We start from the raw sequence: 18,036 nt of genomic DNA on the forward strand, positions 1-18,036 counted from the left end.
GAGCCTAAAAGCCAGATTCCACATTGTATCTCTAAGATAAACAAAACATAGGAGCAGAATTAGGCCATTTGGCCCTTTGAGTCTGCTCTGCCATTGGAGGATGGTTGATCTACCTTTCCCTTTCCCTATTCTCCTGCCTTCTCCCCACAACCTTTGATGCCCTTACTAACCAGGAACATACCAATCTCCGTTTTAAAAAGACTCAATGACGGCCTCCACAATGAATTCCACAGATTCACTACCCTCTGGCTCAAGAAACTTCTCCTCTACCCAATTCTAATGGTACGTCCTTTTATTGAGGGCGTGCTCTCTGGTCCTAGACTCTTTTCTTCCCGGATTCATGGGGGCACACTGCTGGGTGGGATAGTACATTGCTAAGATGAAAGGGGCAATAAGGTGAGAGGAGCAAAGTTTAAAGGAGATGTCACAGGTAGATAGTGTCAGAGCATTGAATATGGAAGTTGGGTGGTTATGTTACAGTTATACAAGACATTGGTGAGGCCACATTTAAAGTATAGTGCTCAGTTTAGTCACCCTGCTGTCGGAAGGAAGTAATTAAGCTGGAAAGAGTGCAGAGGAGATTTACAAGGATGTTGCCAGGACTTAAGGACCTGAGCAAACGGGAGCGGTTGAGCAGGATAGGACTTTATTCCTTGGAGCGCAGGAAAATGAGTGGTCATCTTACAGCGGTGTATAAAATTGAGGAGAGTAGATGGGGTAAATGCACTGTCTATTACCTAGAGTGGAGAAATCACTGAATCTGGAGGTGTGCATTTTCATACTTCTGTACATCTTGCCTGATGGGAGAGGGTAGAAGAGGGAGTGACCGGGGTGTGACTCGCCCTTGGTTATGCTGCTGGTCATGCCGAAGCAGCGTGAAGTATAGATGGGACATGTTGGGCAGCATGGGCAAGCTGGACTGAAGCATGGAACAGCGTGGTCAAGAACTGCTTCCCGACCCGCTGAGTTACTCCAGCACTTTGTGTCTATTTTTGGATAGGCACGTGGATGGGCAGGGAATGAAAGGTTGTGGATCATGTGCAGGTCAAGTAGATTAGTTTAACCTGGCATCATGCTCGGCATAGACATTGTGGACTGAAGGGCCTGTTCCTGAGTAGTACTGTTCTGTGTACGCAGTTTGTAAGTTCATAAGTCATGAGAACATATCGAGTTTACTCTGCCATTCAATCATTGCTCATCTATCTTTCTCTCTGACCCTCATTCTCCTGCATTCTCCCCATAACCCATGATACCCATACTAATCAAGCATCTGTCAACCTCTGCCTTAAAGATGCCCATTGACTTGGCCTCCACAGCCGTCTGTGGCAATGAATTCCACAGATTCACTGCCCTCTGGCTAAAGAAATTCCTCCTAATCTCCTTTCTAAAGGTACTTCCTTTTATTCTGAGGCTGTGCCCTCTGGTCCTAGAATCTCACATTCGTGAAAACATCCTGCCCGCCTTTATCCTGGCCTTTCACTATTGAAGGGGAGAACAAGTGGGAAGATGGAGCTCAACGTGATCTTTGATGGGAAGAGTGGAGAGTCAGAATATTTATAAGCCCGTGGGAGAGCAGTAATTGCTGGTGTGGAGAATGTTCAGTTCCTGCCAGTTCATACATGGATCACTGTATCGGGGTATTCTCTGAGGACATGCCTTGATGCTCTCGAGGTTGGCAGAGTTGTGTGGACCCAGAGGTGGAGTCCTCAGAGTAAAGAGGCCGAGTGACACACTCAGTCAAAGTCCAGCCACCCCACCCACACCACAGCCCCACCCAAATGGTCAGTCCCACAGAGAAACCCAGCACGGTTCCAAAACTACATGAAACAGAAGTGTGGCCACAAGGAACCACAGATGCTGGTTTACAAAAACAGACGCAAAGTGCAGGAGTAACTCAGCGGGTCAGGCAGCATCTCTGAAGAATAGATGATGTCGTGACCCTTCTTCAGACCCTGTTTCATCAGAAAGAGGATTGCATTTTGGAAAGTAGTCAAGTTTGTTTAATTGTCAAATGCACTGGGACGGGAGCAATGCCAGAAGGCAGTAGAGGCCAATTCACTGGAAGTTTTCATGAGAGTAAGATATTGCTCTTAGGGCTAACGGAATCAAGGGATATGGGGAGAAAGCAGGAAAGGGGTACTGATTTTGGATGATCACCCATGATCATAATGAATGGCGGTGTTGGCTCAAAGGGCCGAATGGCCTACTCCTGCACTTATTTTTTACATTTCTATGTTTCTAATGACATTTTTTTACTTGCTGCAGCTTTACAACCAAGAACATCAAATAAATATTTACTTAATAAATGATCAGTTATTCTAGGTTAGAATGGTTGTGCTGTTGCTTACGATGCGATAGCGGTGTTTAAGAGGCTTTTAGATAGACATATGGACATGCAGGGAATGAAGGGATATTGAGTACGATTGTCCAGGTGGGCCTTGAGATAGATGAAGAGACCAATTCAAGAGCCACTTTGTCCGAGAAAGGGTCCCGATCCCAACCATCATCGTCCATTCCCTCCACAGATTCTACCTAACCCACTGAGTTCCTCCAGCACTGTGTTTTGCTGCAGTTTCCAGCATCTGCAGTTCCTTGTGTCTCTCTGTCCCTCCAGATGGACATCCGTGGGTGACATCTTTTCCTGATGGGAGACGGGTGCACAGACAGCCACCACACAGTCCTTGACAGAGTCAGACCCGGGTCGCACGGCGTGGAATCCACCATAGTTTTGAGTCTCTCCCTGCTGCAGCTTCTTCCATCTTCTCAGCCACTGTGCTCTCCCCCCGCCGTCTAGACACCATCCTCCGCCTGTTCCACCATCGAGGTTTTCTTCTTGCGCTGCGCTTCATCAGGACCTGCCCGCCTTGGGTGACCCAGCCAGGAGCACAATTGGTTTAACTCTCAAGATCTCAGGCACATGCAAGCTTGTCCGCCACGACAAAGTGGTGACTCTGGGAGGCACGTTACTGGAGGAGGGATCATACAGAGTACTAGGTCATAACGGAAAAAGGTCCTTCAGCCAAGCTTGACCAAGATTCCCCATCTACACTAGTCCCACCTGACTGCGTTTGGATGGGCAGGATGAGAAATGGGATGAGAGATTGGGGCTCGTGAGGAATGTGTTTGTGTGATTTAGAGTGTGTGTTTGAAAGTATGTATTTGTGTGTGTCTATGTATGTGATCGCATGTATGTCTGCATGAATGTGTGTCAGTGTGTGTGAGAATGTTGGGGTATTTTAGTGAATCTGAGTGAAACTGTATGCGAGGTTGCATGTGTGTCAGTGTGAATATGCGTGTGTCAGTGTGAATATGCGTGTGTCAGTGTGAATATGCGTGTGTCAGTGTGCATCTGCAGTTCTTTCCTCCATATCAATTCAATAATAGACTGGTAATTGCCTCTTCAATGAGTGATTCCGCGCTGCAGCGCCCTCTCCGTCCGGAGGACGCGCCGATCCGCGCCTGCAGCGCCCTTTACGTCCGGAGGCCGCGCCGATCCGCGCCTGCAGCGCCCTCTCCGTCCGGAGGACGCGCCGATCCGCGCCTGCAGCGCCCTTTACGTCCGGAGGCCGCGTCGATCCGCGCCTGCAGCGCCCTCTCCGTCCGGAGGCCGCGCCGACCCGCGCCTGCAGCGCCCTCTCCGTCCGGAGGCCGCCTTGGGCTGCGCTTGCAGCTCCCTCTCCGTCCGGAGGCCGCGTCGAGTTGCTCCGTTTGACGAATCTGCCGGTACAACAAGCCGAGCGGTAACGAAAGTGCGGCCGCGGGTGAAGGGAGACTGGGTTTACCTGGGCGGTCTCCATGGCGGCGGCGGGCGGCGGTACCGGGGCCCTCAACAAGGAGGAGAAATACGACCGGCAGCTGCGGTGAGGGGAGATCCCGGCCAACTTGCCCGCGCCGACCAAGATGCCTCATCGACACTAGTCCCACCTGCCTGTGTTTGGCCCATATCACTCTAAATCTTTCCTATCCGTGTGCCTGTCCAAATGTATTTTAAATGTTGTTATTGTTCCTGCCCCAACTCTGGCCCAGTACGTTCTGTCTGGAACGTCTTACACTTTGTCCAACTCCCATCTCTTATCCAGCTTTCTTGCCCCTGATTCAATCAGTCTGAAGAAGGGTCCTGACCTGAAACGTCATCTATCCATGTTCCCCAGAAATGCCCGCCTGACCCGCTGAGTTACTCCAGAACTTTGTGTCCTTTTTTTGAAAACCACCATCTGCAGTTCCTTGATTCTACTCCCTCTAAATCTTTCCTATCCTTGTACCTGTCTACGTATATTTAAATGTTGTTACACTACCTGCCTCAACTATTTCCTGTTCCTTATACCCACCAACCTCTGTGTGAGAAAAGTTGTCACTCAGGTTGTTATTAAATCTTTTCCCTCTTCGATCTATGCCCTATGCGCAAAGAGAAAATATATCAGAATGTAGTTCAGTACAGCTAGAAATAATGATAGATTTACAAGTGGGAAGAGAATTGGTAGAGTGGAGCGATTGTATCGTGTGATAGTAGATCCTCCCCTGGGACAAGCACACAAAGAGTTTAACGCCACCCGCTGCGTTTCCTCCCACAGGCTGTGGGGCGATCACGGACAGGAGGCTCTGGAAGCTGCTCGTGTGTGTCTGATTAATGCCAGTGCCACTGGTACTGAAATCCTGAAGAACCTGGTGCTTCCTGGTAAGATCGGGCAACTTAAAACAAAAAACAGAGATGGTGATTAGTAGTGAAGCACTATTCTCACTGGCCCCATCTGTCCCCAGGAATTGGATCGTTTACAATCGTGGATGGGAAAGATGTTGTTGGGGAAGATGTTGGCAACAAGTGAGTCCTTAAACACAGACTATTTGTGTTGTTGTTGTGCGAAGTTTGTTGCTTATGCTGTCATTTTGCCTATAGGACAGTGTGTCCCCGGACACATAACCTCTGATAAACCCTCCCCTAGTTTCTCAAGCCACACTCTTCAGACCACAATTTTATCTTCATCTTAATCGCTCTTCTCCATGCCTCGCTCGTGCTTGGTGGCCAACCTGTATTCACTGCCATGCAGTATTTTGGATGCTGTTGCATATTGAGTTATTTCTCCTTTCCCATACCTGACTCTTCAGGTAATGAGAAGTTCATGTGCGGCACGGTGGCGCAGCGGTAGAGTTGCTGCCTTACAGCGAATGCAGCGCCGGAGACTCAGGTTCGATCCTGACTACGGGCGCCGTCTGTACGGAGTTTGTATGTTCTCCCCGTGACCTGCATGGGTTTTCTCCGAGATCTCCGGTTTCCTCCCACATTCCAAAGACGTACAGGTTTGTAGGTTAATTGGCTGGGCAAATGTAAAAATTGTCCCTAGTGTGTGTAGGATAGTGTTAATGTGTGGGGATCGCTGGGCGGCGCGGACTCGGTGGGCCGAAGGGCCTGTTTCCGCGCTGTATCTCCAAATCTAAATATAGCCATTTCTGCTTTGGTTTAGGTTTATTATTATTGTCATGTGTGCGAGGTATGGTGAAAAGTTTTATTTTGCATGCTCTCCTATCCAATCAAGAAATTAGATGACAGACTTGAAACAGTACCCTTGCTAATTGTTGTGTTTGAAACTCATCATCAGAAATGCCAAGCACATTTTATCAATTGGGCAACACAGTGGCGCAGCAGTAGAGCTGCTATCTTACAGCACCAGAGAGCTAGGTTTGATCTCTGTGTAATCTGTAGGGAGTTTGTATGTTTTCCCTGTGACCGCAAGGGTTTTCTCCAGATGCTCCAGTTTCCTCCCACATTTTAAACATGGTTAGTTGGCCTCTATAAATTGTCCCTAGTGTGTAGGACAGACCTAATGTATGAGGATCGCTGGTCGCCACAGACTCGGTGGGCTGAATAGCCTGTTTCCATGCTGTATCTCTAAAACTAAAAGGTTATCCTGTGGATCTATCACTAAGATCAACAACACTAAGGGTAATGAGGGATGGATAATGGTGGGAAAATAGAGGCAGCCCTGGTCAATCATTTTCTTATTAAATGGTGGTAGTGGTTCAAGGGTGTATTGTGTCTGCCTGTCTCTTTTGGAGGTGGCGGAGTGCTGTTTACAGTGATCTTAGTAGTACATTTGCCGAAAGAAGTGAAAAGTGTGCGATGTATTTTATTCTTAGTCCTCATTGTCTGTCTTTCTCTTGCAGCTTTTTCCTAACAAAAAACAGCATTGGAAAGGTGAATTCTGGTATTTTTATGTCATAAATTTGAAAGATAAACCCATTTTTCATAGCATCATCGCTTATTTGATCATTTTTCCTGCATGTCTGGTCTTTGCGTGTAATGCCACCATTTGGTGGCTGTGTTCCAGGACCTGATTTGAGGTTGTATCTAGAGCTATTGCATGTGAAAAGTCAATGCAATGATATGTGTGGAATCTTAGTTACACCATGTCAACAGCGGTGCAGAATTCTTTTCTTCCATGTCATTGAAGGGGCATAGAAGAGAGTGTAAATAGAAGGGGCTGCTAGAAGGATGCCATAACTGGAAATTTGAATAAGTAAGAGTCCTCTTCACTAGAAAAGGGGTGAATGATGTTTCTTGATAGTTTGCCAGGGGATTGATAGAGAAAGAGACGCAAGGAATTGTAGAAGCTAGTTTACAAAAAAAAGGCAAAGTGCTGGAGTAACTCAGCGAGTCAGGCAGTATCTCTGGAGAACATGGATAGGTGATGTTTTGGGTCGAGACCCTTCTTCAGACTGTAGTGGGGGAAGACAGCTGGAAAAGTGGTGGGACAAAGTCTGGCAAGTGATAGGTGGAAACAGGTGAGAGTGGGTTTGATTGGCAGATGGGCAGACAAAAACGATTGGTGAAATAGATGGAAAAGGGTGTCAGATAAGGAGAGAAGAGTAAAATGTAAAGCCAGAGGGAGAATATAGATGGAGGAATGTAGAGGGTTGGGTGAAAGGGGAACATGATCGTGGGAGAAATGGGCGCAGCAGGGTGGAGCACCTGAAAGAAGGAGGGGGGTGGGGGCTTGTTGCCTAAAACTGGAGAATGCAATATTCATACTGTTGGGTTGTAAGCTACCCAAGTGGAATATGAGGAACACCACCGTCTTAATTTTTTTTGTAGAGAAAATATGTCCACTTGCTTATGAGACCAGAACTAGTGAGTATAAACCTTCGGCGGTCACTGATAAATCTAATAATAATTGAGGAGAAATATCTTTCTCCAGAGGATAACAAAAGTATGGAACCTGCTCCCATAGTGAGCCATGGGGCCAAGTGGCATGGATGCAAATAAAGAGCAGAAGGTACACGTGAGGGAGAAAGGAAGAGAAAGATGTGTAGATGGGGTGGGCCAACAATAACTCTAGCCACCCGAGGATCTCAATCAACTTAAGGAAAGGAAGCTGCCTATAAACAGCGAGCTTGTATATTTACATTTTGCTTTCAATTCAGGGCCGAGCGCAAGCAGCCACGGAATTACTGCAGGAGCTGAACAGTGATGTCAGTGGAAACTTCGTGGAGGAGGTGATCACACTACATGTCACAATAATGCTTTAATCTTAAAATGGTGATGTTACACACACACTTCTGTTCTCTTAAAGAATTCCCCTCACCCAAACCGACCTATTTCCTGCCACGATTTGTCCTACCTCTCCCCTTTTCCAGCTTTCTTCTCCCCTGCTACAATCAGTCTGAAGAAAGGTCCCGACCTGAAACATCACCTATCCATGTTCTCCGGTATCGTTACCTGTCCAGCTGAGTTACTCCAGCACTTTGTGTCCTCCTTCGTATTGTAAACTTATCTCTTCGAAAATTCTCCACACAATAAACTGTTTCCATTGGCCCCAAGATCAGTAGCACAGACTGTTGACTAAGTTACTGAAGGTATTATCGAGATACTTTAAGGTATTGACGAGACCACGATGGTGGATGTTGTCCATATGGACTTCTCAAAGTCTTTAGTAATATTGAAACATAGAAAAATAGGTGCAGGAGTAGGCCATTCGGCTCTTTGAACCAGCACTGCCATTCAATATGATCATTGCTGATCATCAAAAATCTGTACCCTGTTCCTGCTTTTTCCCCGGATCCCTTGATTCCTTTAGCCCTAAGCTAAATCTAACTCTCTTGAAAACATCCAGTGAATTGGCCTCCACTGCCTTCTGTGGCAGAGAGTTCCACAGATTCACAACTCTCTAGGTGAAGAAGTTTTTCCTCATCTCAGTCCCAAATGGCCACCCCTTATTCTTAAACTGTGACACCTGATTCTGTATTCCCCAAACATCGGGAACATTTTTCCTGCATCTAGCCTATCCAATCCTTTAAGAATTCTATATGTTTCTATAAGATCCCCTCTCATTCTTCTAAATTCCAGTGAATACAAGCCCAGTCGACCCATTCTTTCAGCATATGTCAGTCCCGCCATCCCGGAAATTAACCTGGTGAACCTACGCTGCACTCCCTCAATAGCAATGATGTACAAGAACACCCAGGTCTCGTTGTACCTCCTCTTTTCCTAATCTGACACCATTCAGATAATAATCTGCCTTCCTGTTCTTCCCACCAAAGTGGATAACCTCACATTGATCCACTTTATACTGCATCTGCCATGCATCTGCCCACTCACCCAACCAATCCAAGTCACCCTGCAGCCTCATAGCATCCTCCTTACAGCTCACACTGCCACCCAGCTTTGTGTAATTTGCAAACTTGGAGATGTTACATTTAATTCCCTCATCTAAATCGTTCATATATATTGTAAATAACTGGGGTGCCAGCACCGAGCCGTGCGGCACTCCACTAGACACTGCCTGCCATTCTGAAAAGGACCAGTTAATTCCTACTCTTTGCTTCCTGTCTGCCAAACAGTTCTCTATCCATGTCAATACCCTACCCCAACACCATGTGCTCTAATTTTGCACACTAATCTCTTGTGTAGGACCTTGTCAAAGGCTTTTTGAAAGTCCCTACATACCACATCCACTGGCTCTTCCTTATCCAATCTACTTGTTACATCTTCAAAAAAGTCCAGAAGATGAGTTTGACTGCAATTTGGCTGAGTCCCCAATTCCTAACTTGATGCCAAATTCCTCTATCGGCATTCCTAATCCAGCAGAGGTGGTAGTGGGGATGGATCGCAGTTTAACTGCTTTATCTGGATTCTGGGTTTCTCCAAGCAGAAATTGTTAGCTAACCCTTGTTATTCTCAGCCCAGTTACAGTATGTGGCAGAGTGAACTGGAGTCACATACGCCAAACTAGGAAAGGACCAGTTAGGTCGTTCACTGCCATCAGATTCTATGAAGGATGGAAGAATAAGGAAATTTATAAATTAAAGTAAAATATTTAGTATCTGTAATTTAGTTTTCTCCTGTTTGCAACTAGCTAAAAAACAAGTAACTTTTTCAGAGCGTGGAGCAGCTGCTGGAAAATGATCCCACGTTCTTTCTTGGATTCAGCGTGGTCATTGCCACTCAACTCGCAGAGAGGTACGCAGCAGATTTGTAATATTTTATTTATTTACCATTTTCTGCCCTCTGTTAGGCCATTGCAGTGGGTTCTCTTGCCTAGATGGGTGCAGATTTGATAGCACTCAGCAGGGTGGACACCAAGCAAAATAATGCGGTCAATTCGACTGGCACCTCATCTTCCAGCACCACAAAAATATCCCCCCCCCCGCCCCCTCTTAGCTACAGTGCCTATAGCCTGAAACTGAGGCAGCTCGGCCATGAGTCCGCGCCGACCAGTGAACCTCGTACACTAGCACCATCCTACACACATAAATAAATCTACAAACCTGCACATCTGTGGAGTGTGGGAGGAAACCAGAGCACCCAGAGAAACCCCACACTGTCATAGGGAGAATGTCCAAACGCCATACAGACAGTACCTGTCGTCAGGATTGAACCCGGGTCTCTGGCGCTGAAAGGCAATAACTTTACTGCTGCGCCACAATACTGTGGCCTGGAACTGGCTGTTTTTTTTAACAATGTCGCAAAGCACTTTGTTAACTTTTAGATAATATTGTAGTCATCAATAAGGGCCTATTTCCATACTGTATGACTCTATGACTTGAAACTCGCCATCAATAAACCAATCCCCATTTATTTGCTGTTAGCTCGCTGCTGCACCTATCGACTGTGCTGTGGGCTGCTGATGTTCCACTGCTGGTGTGTAGAACGTATGGTCTGGTTGGCTACATGAGGCTGGCTGTAAAGGAGCACCCGGGTAAGTGCCCTGGGCATCTTTCTACCTCAGTCATCGCATCTTAATCTCCTGTGGCGCCTCCCGGGGCGAATCAAATGTTCCGTCGCTAAATTGCCATTGTACTGTTAAAGAAGCGGAATGATAACAACACGGAGCCCAGTGTCCAATGTTGTGAAGAATTTATTATGAGCAATCATGTTCACCAGTCAGCCAATGCTTTCTTACATCATGCCATGGACTGGGGAATAGGAGTGAAATTCAAAATGAGACCATTGGAAGCAACATAAAAGTTTATTGAAAAGGATACAAATTGCTGAGGAACAGCGGATCAGGCAGCATCTCTGGAGAACAGGACCCTTCTTCAGACCTGCCTGACCTACTGAGTTACTCCAGCACTTTGTGACCTTTTTTGTAAACCAGCATCTGCAGTTCCTTGTTTCTGCTATAAAGATTTATTGCGTGAGTACGTGGTGAATGGAGGGCCTGCGGAAGGTTTAAAGTATTTGTTTTCCTCATAGTTGTGGAATCGCACCCAGACAACACGCTGGAAGATCTGAGACTGGACAAGCCTTTCCCACACCTGAGGACTCACGTTCATGAGTATGACCTGAATAGTATGGACAAAAAGGTACAGCAGCAAACACTAATAACGATCCTTGCAGCAGCTGAGTTGTATGAATCAAGCTTAAAAATGGCTCAATTTATTTCAAAATTATATTTGTTGTGACTACACTGAGAAAAGAAATGTGTGGTTCTGAAGAATGCCAAAGCAAAACATACAGCAGAATAGACTGTGAGACAATATGGTAAAGATGGAGTAGTGCTGAAGAGAGAGATGCTGCAGTGAAGAATAGAAGTTAGATTATCATTATCCATCGCTATTAGGATTCTATATGACAAGCAGACTGGGAGATGGTGAACTGATCAACCTTGGTCCCATGGTAAAGTGACTTGGCACATTATGCATCCTTCTATCTCTTGAAATCTGTATTAAAATGGAGCCCAAGGCAATGAATATCTGTGACTACTGTGAGTGGGTGAATCAATGCATTGGGGGCCTGGACCACCGAATCTGGACCAACAAAATCTGTTAGCACTAAATGAGCAATCCTGCTACACTGAGTGGGCAAGTTGCCAATCACTTAGAGGTGTTTTCACTGAGGATTGAGGAAGCCTTTTACTTTCTGTGCAACTGTGCTTTGCTTAGGAGTACATCAAACCAATATTAGCTATTTGAAACAGGATAACTGGGAGAGTCTAGGACCAGAGGGAACAGCTTCAGAATTAAAGGATATACCTTTAGACTGGAGTTAAGCATTTCATTAGTCGGGAGTATATGGTGGTGAATTGGTGGAATTAATTACCACAGACAATGTGAAGGCCAAGTCATTATGTATTGTTAAAGTGGAGATTGATAGGTTCTTGATTAGAAAATGTGTCAAAGATTGTGGGGAGAAGGCAGGAGAATGGGGATGAGAAGGAAAACTAGATCAGCCATGATTAAATGGTGGAGCAGACTTGATGGATTGAATGGCCTAATTCCGATCCTATATCTTATGGCCTTACTATTTATTCCTGGGCACTAACATTGGCTTCTAAATGAACAACTTCATGTGCGCAAACACAACAAAAATATCATAAATTCACTCTTCACTTAGCTTTTTATGTTCACCAGAATAGTGGAACATATTGGTAGTCTAATGCATTTTATTTTTATTTGCAGGACCACAGTCACACACCGTGGATCATTGTGGTAGCCAAATACCTGGAGAGGTGGTATGAAAAGGTACGTTGTGGATTTCCTGTTGATTTGTTTTCCTTATCCTGAGGACAAAAATAATCGTAATAAAGATGCAGGTCAAATAGTACTGCACATGTTGAGAAATACCCTATACAGACCTTGATGATATGCATATTTTCAAAGTCATTACTGAATTATAAGATTAAAGTATTTGTAATGTTCGCACATGGATATATTACAAATCCTGTGCCTGTGCCCTATTAAGATTGAGATTCCCATGTTCTATGCACTGGTGACACCACACATGCTTTTTGCAAGTTTTCTTGAGAGATTTCTGGGTTGAATTTCTACTGGTTTTAGATTATTAACGTGTGTGACTGGATAAAGTGGGTTCTCTCAATAAGGAGGCATCATTCATAAACTAGATCTTGACATTGGCTAAAACCTACACCAGGATTCACTGGCTAGTGGCTAAGAGTTTGAATTCTAGACTCACTTTCCAAACTAGGACTCCAAGACTATTTGAGTGTCCTTACATTTGAACTAAGTTCATTTGGAACTAATTGCTCACTGATCTTGGAACTGTAACTGAAGATAAATCAATACCTTGAACAAAAAGAGAACAGACATATAAGTATAATCTTTATAATAATAATAATTATTCCCGTTATCCTTTATATATACAGTAATCTCTATCCAATCTATTACTGTAATGTTCTATCATTGGAGTTGTAGAAGCTCATGTTGGGCTAAAGGGCCTGTTTCTGCGCGTAGCATCAAAATCGGACCCTGCATTGCCTTAGTGCCAACTCTTCAAAGGTGTAAAAACAAAGAACTGTTTAATATACAAAAAGACACTAGGTGCTGGAGTAACATAGCGGGTCAGTCTTTAAAAATGGCGTATAAAATTCTTTTAGACTTTGGGATAGAAAAAGTTGCTCTGTAATGCTTTATGACACCACTTCAGTGTAACACCATGACTGCCATGTTCTGAAATGATCTTTTAATGCCACAGATCCTGAGTTTGATTGTTATTCATCAATGGAATCAATTGTGAATAGGTATTCCCATGCTAACTTTTTTTTAATAAAACCCTGCAGCACCACAATCAGTTGCCAAAAACCTACAAAGAAAAGGAAGCATTTCGAGAGTTAATACGACAAGGTATGGAATTTTATAATTTCAATTATACGTTATTGTACCAGCTGTTATCAGGCAACTGAACGGTCCTCTCATTAGCTAGAATGTTGGCCTGACCTCTCATCTAACCCATTAGTGACCTTTGAATAATCTCTAATCGGACTTTATCAGACTTCAATGTTATATCTTGAACAAAATCCTTTATCTGTGCACTGTTGAGGCATGATTGTATTTATGTATAGTCTTTTCTTTGACTGGATAACACACAAAAAGTTTTTCATTATACCTCAGTACATGTGTTGATAATAAACTAAACAAGACTTGAGATTTTGTGAAGGCAATTTTTTTTGTAAGTCTTTTTGATTCATTTGTTGTGGTATTGACAATAGGGTTGGTGGAACCGAAAGCCGAGACATTGTGTGCTAAAATCCTCCTGCAATGACCCGTCATGCAATCTTGTTCAACCAGCTGGCTAACAGGAGAGCCAGCAGCAAAAAATTAACCTTGAAAGCTTCTGGTTTTTTGTAAAATCCCAACTAGTTAGTTCAGGGAATAAAACCATAATCTGTACCGAGTCTGATGACATGTGGAAACAAGGAACCACCGATGATGGTTTACAAAATAAGACACAAGGTGCTGGAGTAACTCAGCGGGTCAGGCAGCATCTCTGGAGAAAATGGATAGGTGATGTTTCCCACCTCAGACTGATCTTAGGGAGGGGGGAAGAACACTGGAAGAGAGGAATGGCAGGACAAACCTTGGCAGATAATAGGCAGATACAGGTGAGGAGAACATAGATGACAATACCTTTCTACCAAATGTGGCGGAAAATTGATTGGTCTGGAACCATCTAACGATAGGGAGATGGCATAGTAATGATATTTCATGGGTTTAAGTTTGTCATGCCTGCTGAGATACAGTGAAAAGCTCTGTTTTACATATATCCGATCAGATCAATATAATGCATAAGTACGATGAAGTCAAACTCGAGTACAATAGATAGAGCTTAGTGTGCAGAATATAGTTTTCAGCATTGTAATGCATCAGTTCTCGAGACAAAGTCCAACGTCCGCAATGGGGTAGAGGAGAATCGAACAGTAGTTAGATTTTCAGAAAGCCTTTGATAAGGTGCCACACGTGAGGCTGCTAAGGAAGATGAGAGCACATGATATAAAAGGGCAGAGACCAGCATGGATAGCAGGTTGGCTTATGGCAGAAGACAAAAAGTTGCAATAAAGACGGCTTTTTCTGGTTGGCTGCCAGTGACTAGTGGAGTTCCACAGGGGTCGGTGCTGGGGCAGCTACTCTTCACGTTGTATATTAATGATTTGGACGAGGGGATTGAAGGCTTTTTGGCTGTTTGCGGATGATACAAAAATAAGTGGAAGGGCAGGAAGTGTAGAGAAAACAGGGACTCTGCAGAAGGACTTGAACAGGTTGGGAGAGTGGGCAGAGAAGTGGCAGATGGAATATAGTGTAGCAAAGTATGGAGTCATGCATTTTGGTAGTGAAAATAAAGGTGTAGACTATTTTCTAAATTGGGAGAGAATCCAGAAATCGGAGGTGCAAAAGGACTTGAGAGTGCTGGTGCAGGATTCCCAAAAAAGTTAATCTGCAAGTCGAATTGGTAGTAAAGAAGGAAAACTCAATGTTAGCATTTATTTCAAGAGGGCTTGTGTACAAAAACAGGGATGCAATGTTGAGGCTCTATAAGGCGCTGGTAAGGTTGCATTTGGAATATTGTGAGCAGTTTTCAGGCTCTGGAGAGGATCCAGAAGAGGTTTACAAGAATGATCCCAGGAATGAATAGGTTAACCTATGATGAGCGTTTGTCGGCACTGTGCCTGCACTCGCTGGAGTTTAGAAGAATGAGGGGGAACTTCATTGAAACATACAGAATAGTGAAAGGCTTGAATAGAGTGGATGTGGAGAGGATGTTTCCACGAGTGGAGAGTCTAGGACTAGAGGTCATTGCCTCAGAATTAAAGGATGTTCTGTTAGGAAGGAGATGAGGAGAAATTTATTTAGTCAGGGTCATGTACCTGTGGAATTCTTTGCCACAGAAGGTGGTGGAGGCCGTCAGTGGATCTTTTAAGGCAGAGATAGATTCTTGATTAGTACAGGTGTTAGAGGTTATGGGGAGAAGGCAGGAGAATGGGGTTAGGAGGGAGAGATAGATCAGCCATGATTGAATGGTGCAGTAGCCCTGATAGGCCAAATGGCCTAATTGTACTCCTGTCACATGACCTTATGACCTAGCTTATGGAAGGACCATTCTGAAGCCTGATCACAGAGGGGAAGAAGCTCTTCCTGAGTCAGGGGGTGCGTTTCAATGGCAGAAAATGCTTGCGGGGTCTATGACCTACTGCTCCTTCTGAAATCTGGAAAAGGCAATTGGCAAAGATGCTACAGGTCTCATGAAGGAACATTGTTGTGCTTTGGTATCCACTGCTAGAGGGGGTGATCAATGCAGTTTCAATAATAACTTTCAAAAAGATGAGGATGAATATTTAAAGTAAAATATTGCAGGAAAGGGAGAAGTTGGATGGTTCTTTCCAAGAGCTTAAAGAGGCACTGGTGTCTAATGCTGTTTTTGATTCTTTTAAAAATTGACAATGTCACTATTTTCAGGATCTCTATCACCTTCCTTCCATGTGTACCGCTGTTTTGTATCTTTCTATGCCACAGTGAAACTATTTTTTGACTTAATTATTCAATTTTCTCTTCAAGAATCAGATTAATTGTATTCAATTGGTGCCATGCTGACCATTGAATATCCCTTCTCTGTTTTCCTTGCAATCTAATTCAGGATTGTTGAAGAATGATGATGGAACACCAGAAGATGAAGAGAATTTTGATGAAGCCATCAAAAACGTCAACACAGCATTGAATCCCACCAAGGTACAAGCACTGTAATGTATTGTTTATTGCCTTCTGACACGAGACAATGTCAGATACACCAACAAGATAAAAACTGAAGAAGGTTATCTTGAGCTGAAGGAAACAAATAACATCTGGTTGAATTGTTCCATACCATCCTAGCCCCTCCACATTATCTAGTTAACAGGGAGCATTAAAATCCAGTTGATTACTGTGCTTCTCCCTGCATTGTTAATGTGAATGAGGAAGGCATTCAAACTAACTTGGCTTATCACTCTTGCGTATTTTATGAAATTAATGGGAGTTTTGAGGAATTGTTTCAATGGTGGAAGGGATTTGACTGGAAAACAAAGATTTGTGAAAGTTGTCAAAAGAATCAGGGGAGATGAGAAATTTATTTTACACAATAACTGGGTATCTAGAATCTAGACTGAACTGCCTGAAAGAAAAGTGGAAGCATATTCAACAATAACATAATGGATAGGAAAGGTTCAGAGGGATGTGTGGAGGTCATTGGGTATTTTTAAAGCAGGGATTGACAGGTTCTTGATTAGTAAGGGTGTCAAATGTTTGGGGAGAAGGCAGAATAGGGTTGAGAGGGAAAGGTTGATCAGCCATGAATGAATGGCCTAATTCTGCTCCTCTAGCATAAACACATGGACCAAATGCATTTAAAAGAGACTAGCCTAGACGGGGCATCTTTGTCGGCATGGACATGTTAGACTGAAGGGCCTATTTCTGTGCTGTATGACTATAACTAAAAAGGAAATGGATAGATAATTAAAGGAAGTATTTACTGCAACAGGGACCTGGATGCAATATAGTAAAAATACACAGTTACAGTGGGCCAAATGGCCTCATGAGCTGCATATTTTGTAAATGAAGTTGTGCCTCTGGTTCCATGATATTCACTGTCCTTTGCCTTTGTACCTCTGTAGGTCCCAAGTAACATAGAAGAACTGTTCAAGGATCAGCGATGCACTAACATCAACACACAGGTTGTAACAAAACATTAGCAGAATTTTATTACTTCTCAAACAAGAAAGTTTAAATTGGGGGAAGAAAATTATCTTCAATGATGGCCTCTTATTCTTAACAGAGTCTGTTAACAGTGAGCTCTGGACAGGGGCTCTTCCTCCCCCACTCTCCCCTCCTTTCAAAAAGCAGATGTTGATGCATAATGTTTGGGATCCACCAAGTGACATCACGGACTGCATTCTTTAGGGTTGGGTAAACGCATCAGAATTTGGAATTTCCATTCAATCCCCACTCCCAATTATTTGCCTGACGTTAATAATTTGTTCCGACTTGTCAGCCTAAATAGCAAGCATCAGCAGTCTATCGCAAAGCACTGTGAAGGCATTTAACTGTCTGGGTTATGTCTGAACTATCTTCTGAAAGAAAAGAATGCAATTATTTCCTGATTCAGAATAACAAAAGCATCCATAATTTGGCATTTATTTTTCATGCTACTATGTCATAATGGGAATGGTTTCTCAAAAAATGTAATTGAGTATGCACAAGACATAGTTTTGTTGAGTTGGAACAAGTGAAAAAGAAATGTATTTAAAATTGTCATGTTCATGAGGAGGTCTTTATTTGTGCCTGTGTGCTTTTGTTTGTGCATGTGTGTGGGGTGTTGTCCTGCACTATTGACTCTGTGTGTTTCTTGCACTGATCTTTGAATGCCTTTGATTCTAGAGTTCTCCGTTTTGGATCTTAATGCGAGCAGTCCAACAGTTTGTGGAGAAGGAGGGCTTGGGCAATCTCCCAGTGCGTGGCACTATTCCAGACATGATAGCGGACTCCACCAGATTTATTAGGCTACAGAATGTGTATGTAACTCAAATGATTTAAGCAAAGCATTAGCTTTTTCCATAGTTTGATATATTTTAGTGCTTTTGTCTCTTCCTGATTGTCCTGCCTCTAGACGTTAATTTAATTTAGAGATACAATGTGAAAACAGGCCCTTTAGCCCACCAAGTCCACACTGAACACACTAGTTCTATGTCATCCAACTTTTGCATCCATGCTGCACACTCGGGCCAATTTACAGAAGCCAATTAATCTACAAACCCGCACAATCTTTGGGATGGAGGAAGGAAC

The 18,036-nt window shown here is 43.8% G+C and overlaps 1 protein-coding gene across 1 annotated transcript in view; it reads left to right on the forward strand.

Annotated features, from left to right (window-relative positions):
• The first annotated feature begins 3,719 nt into the window (after nucleotides 1-3,719).
• Nucleotides 3,720-18,036, forward strand: part of nae1 (nedd8 activating enzyme E1 subunit 1) — a 28,300-nt gene continuing 13,983 nt past the window's right edge. The window contains exons 1-13 of the mRNA XM_078401731.1: nucleotides 3,720-3,860; nucleotides 4,572-4,675; nucleotides 4,759-4,819; nucleotides 6,160-6,190; nucleotides 7,417-7,488; nucleotides 9,372-9,451; nucleotides 10,081-10,190; nucleotides 10,688-10,797; nucleotides 11,893-11,955; nucleotides 13,011-13,074; nucleotides 15,860-15,951; nucleotides 16,869-16,928; nucleotides 17,632-17,765. Coding sequence (XP_078257857.1) covers nucleotides 3,796-3,860; nucleotides 4,572-4,675; nucleotides 4,759-4,819; nucleotides 6,160-6,190; nucleotides 7,417-7,488; nucleotides 9,372-9,451; nucleotides 10,081-10,190; nucleotides 10,688-10,797; nucleotides 11,893-11,955; nucleotides 13,011-13,074; nucleotides 15,860-15,951; nucleotides 16,869-16,928; nucleotides 17,632-17,765 — 1,046 coding nt within the window. The 5' untranslated portion in view covers nucleotides 3,720-3,795. The remainder of the gene's footprint in view (nucleotides 3,861-4,571; nucleotides 4,676-4,758; nucleotides 4,820-6,159; nucleotides 6,191-7,416; nucleotides 7,489-9,371; nucleotides 9,452-10,080; nucleotides 10,191-10,687; nucleotides 10,798-11,892; nucleotides 11,956-13,010; nucleotides 13,075-15,859; nucleotides 15,952-16,868; nucleotides 16,929-17,631; nucleotides 17,766-18,036) is intronic.

Source organism: Rhinoraja longicauda, chromosome 6 (genome assembly GCF_053455715.1).
Source record: "Rhinoraja longicauda isolate Sanriku21f chromosome 6, sRhiLon1.1, whole genome shotgun sequence".
NCBI lineage: Eukaryota > Metazoa > Chordata > Chondrichthyes > Rajiformes > Arhynchobatidae > Rhinoraja > Rhinoraja longicauda.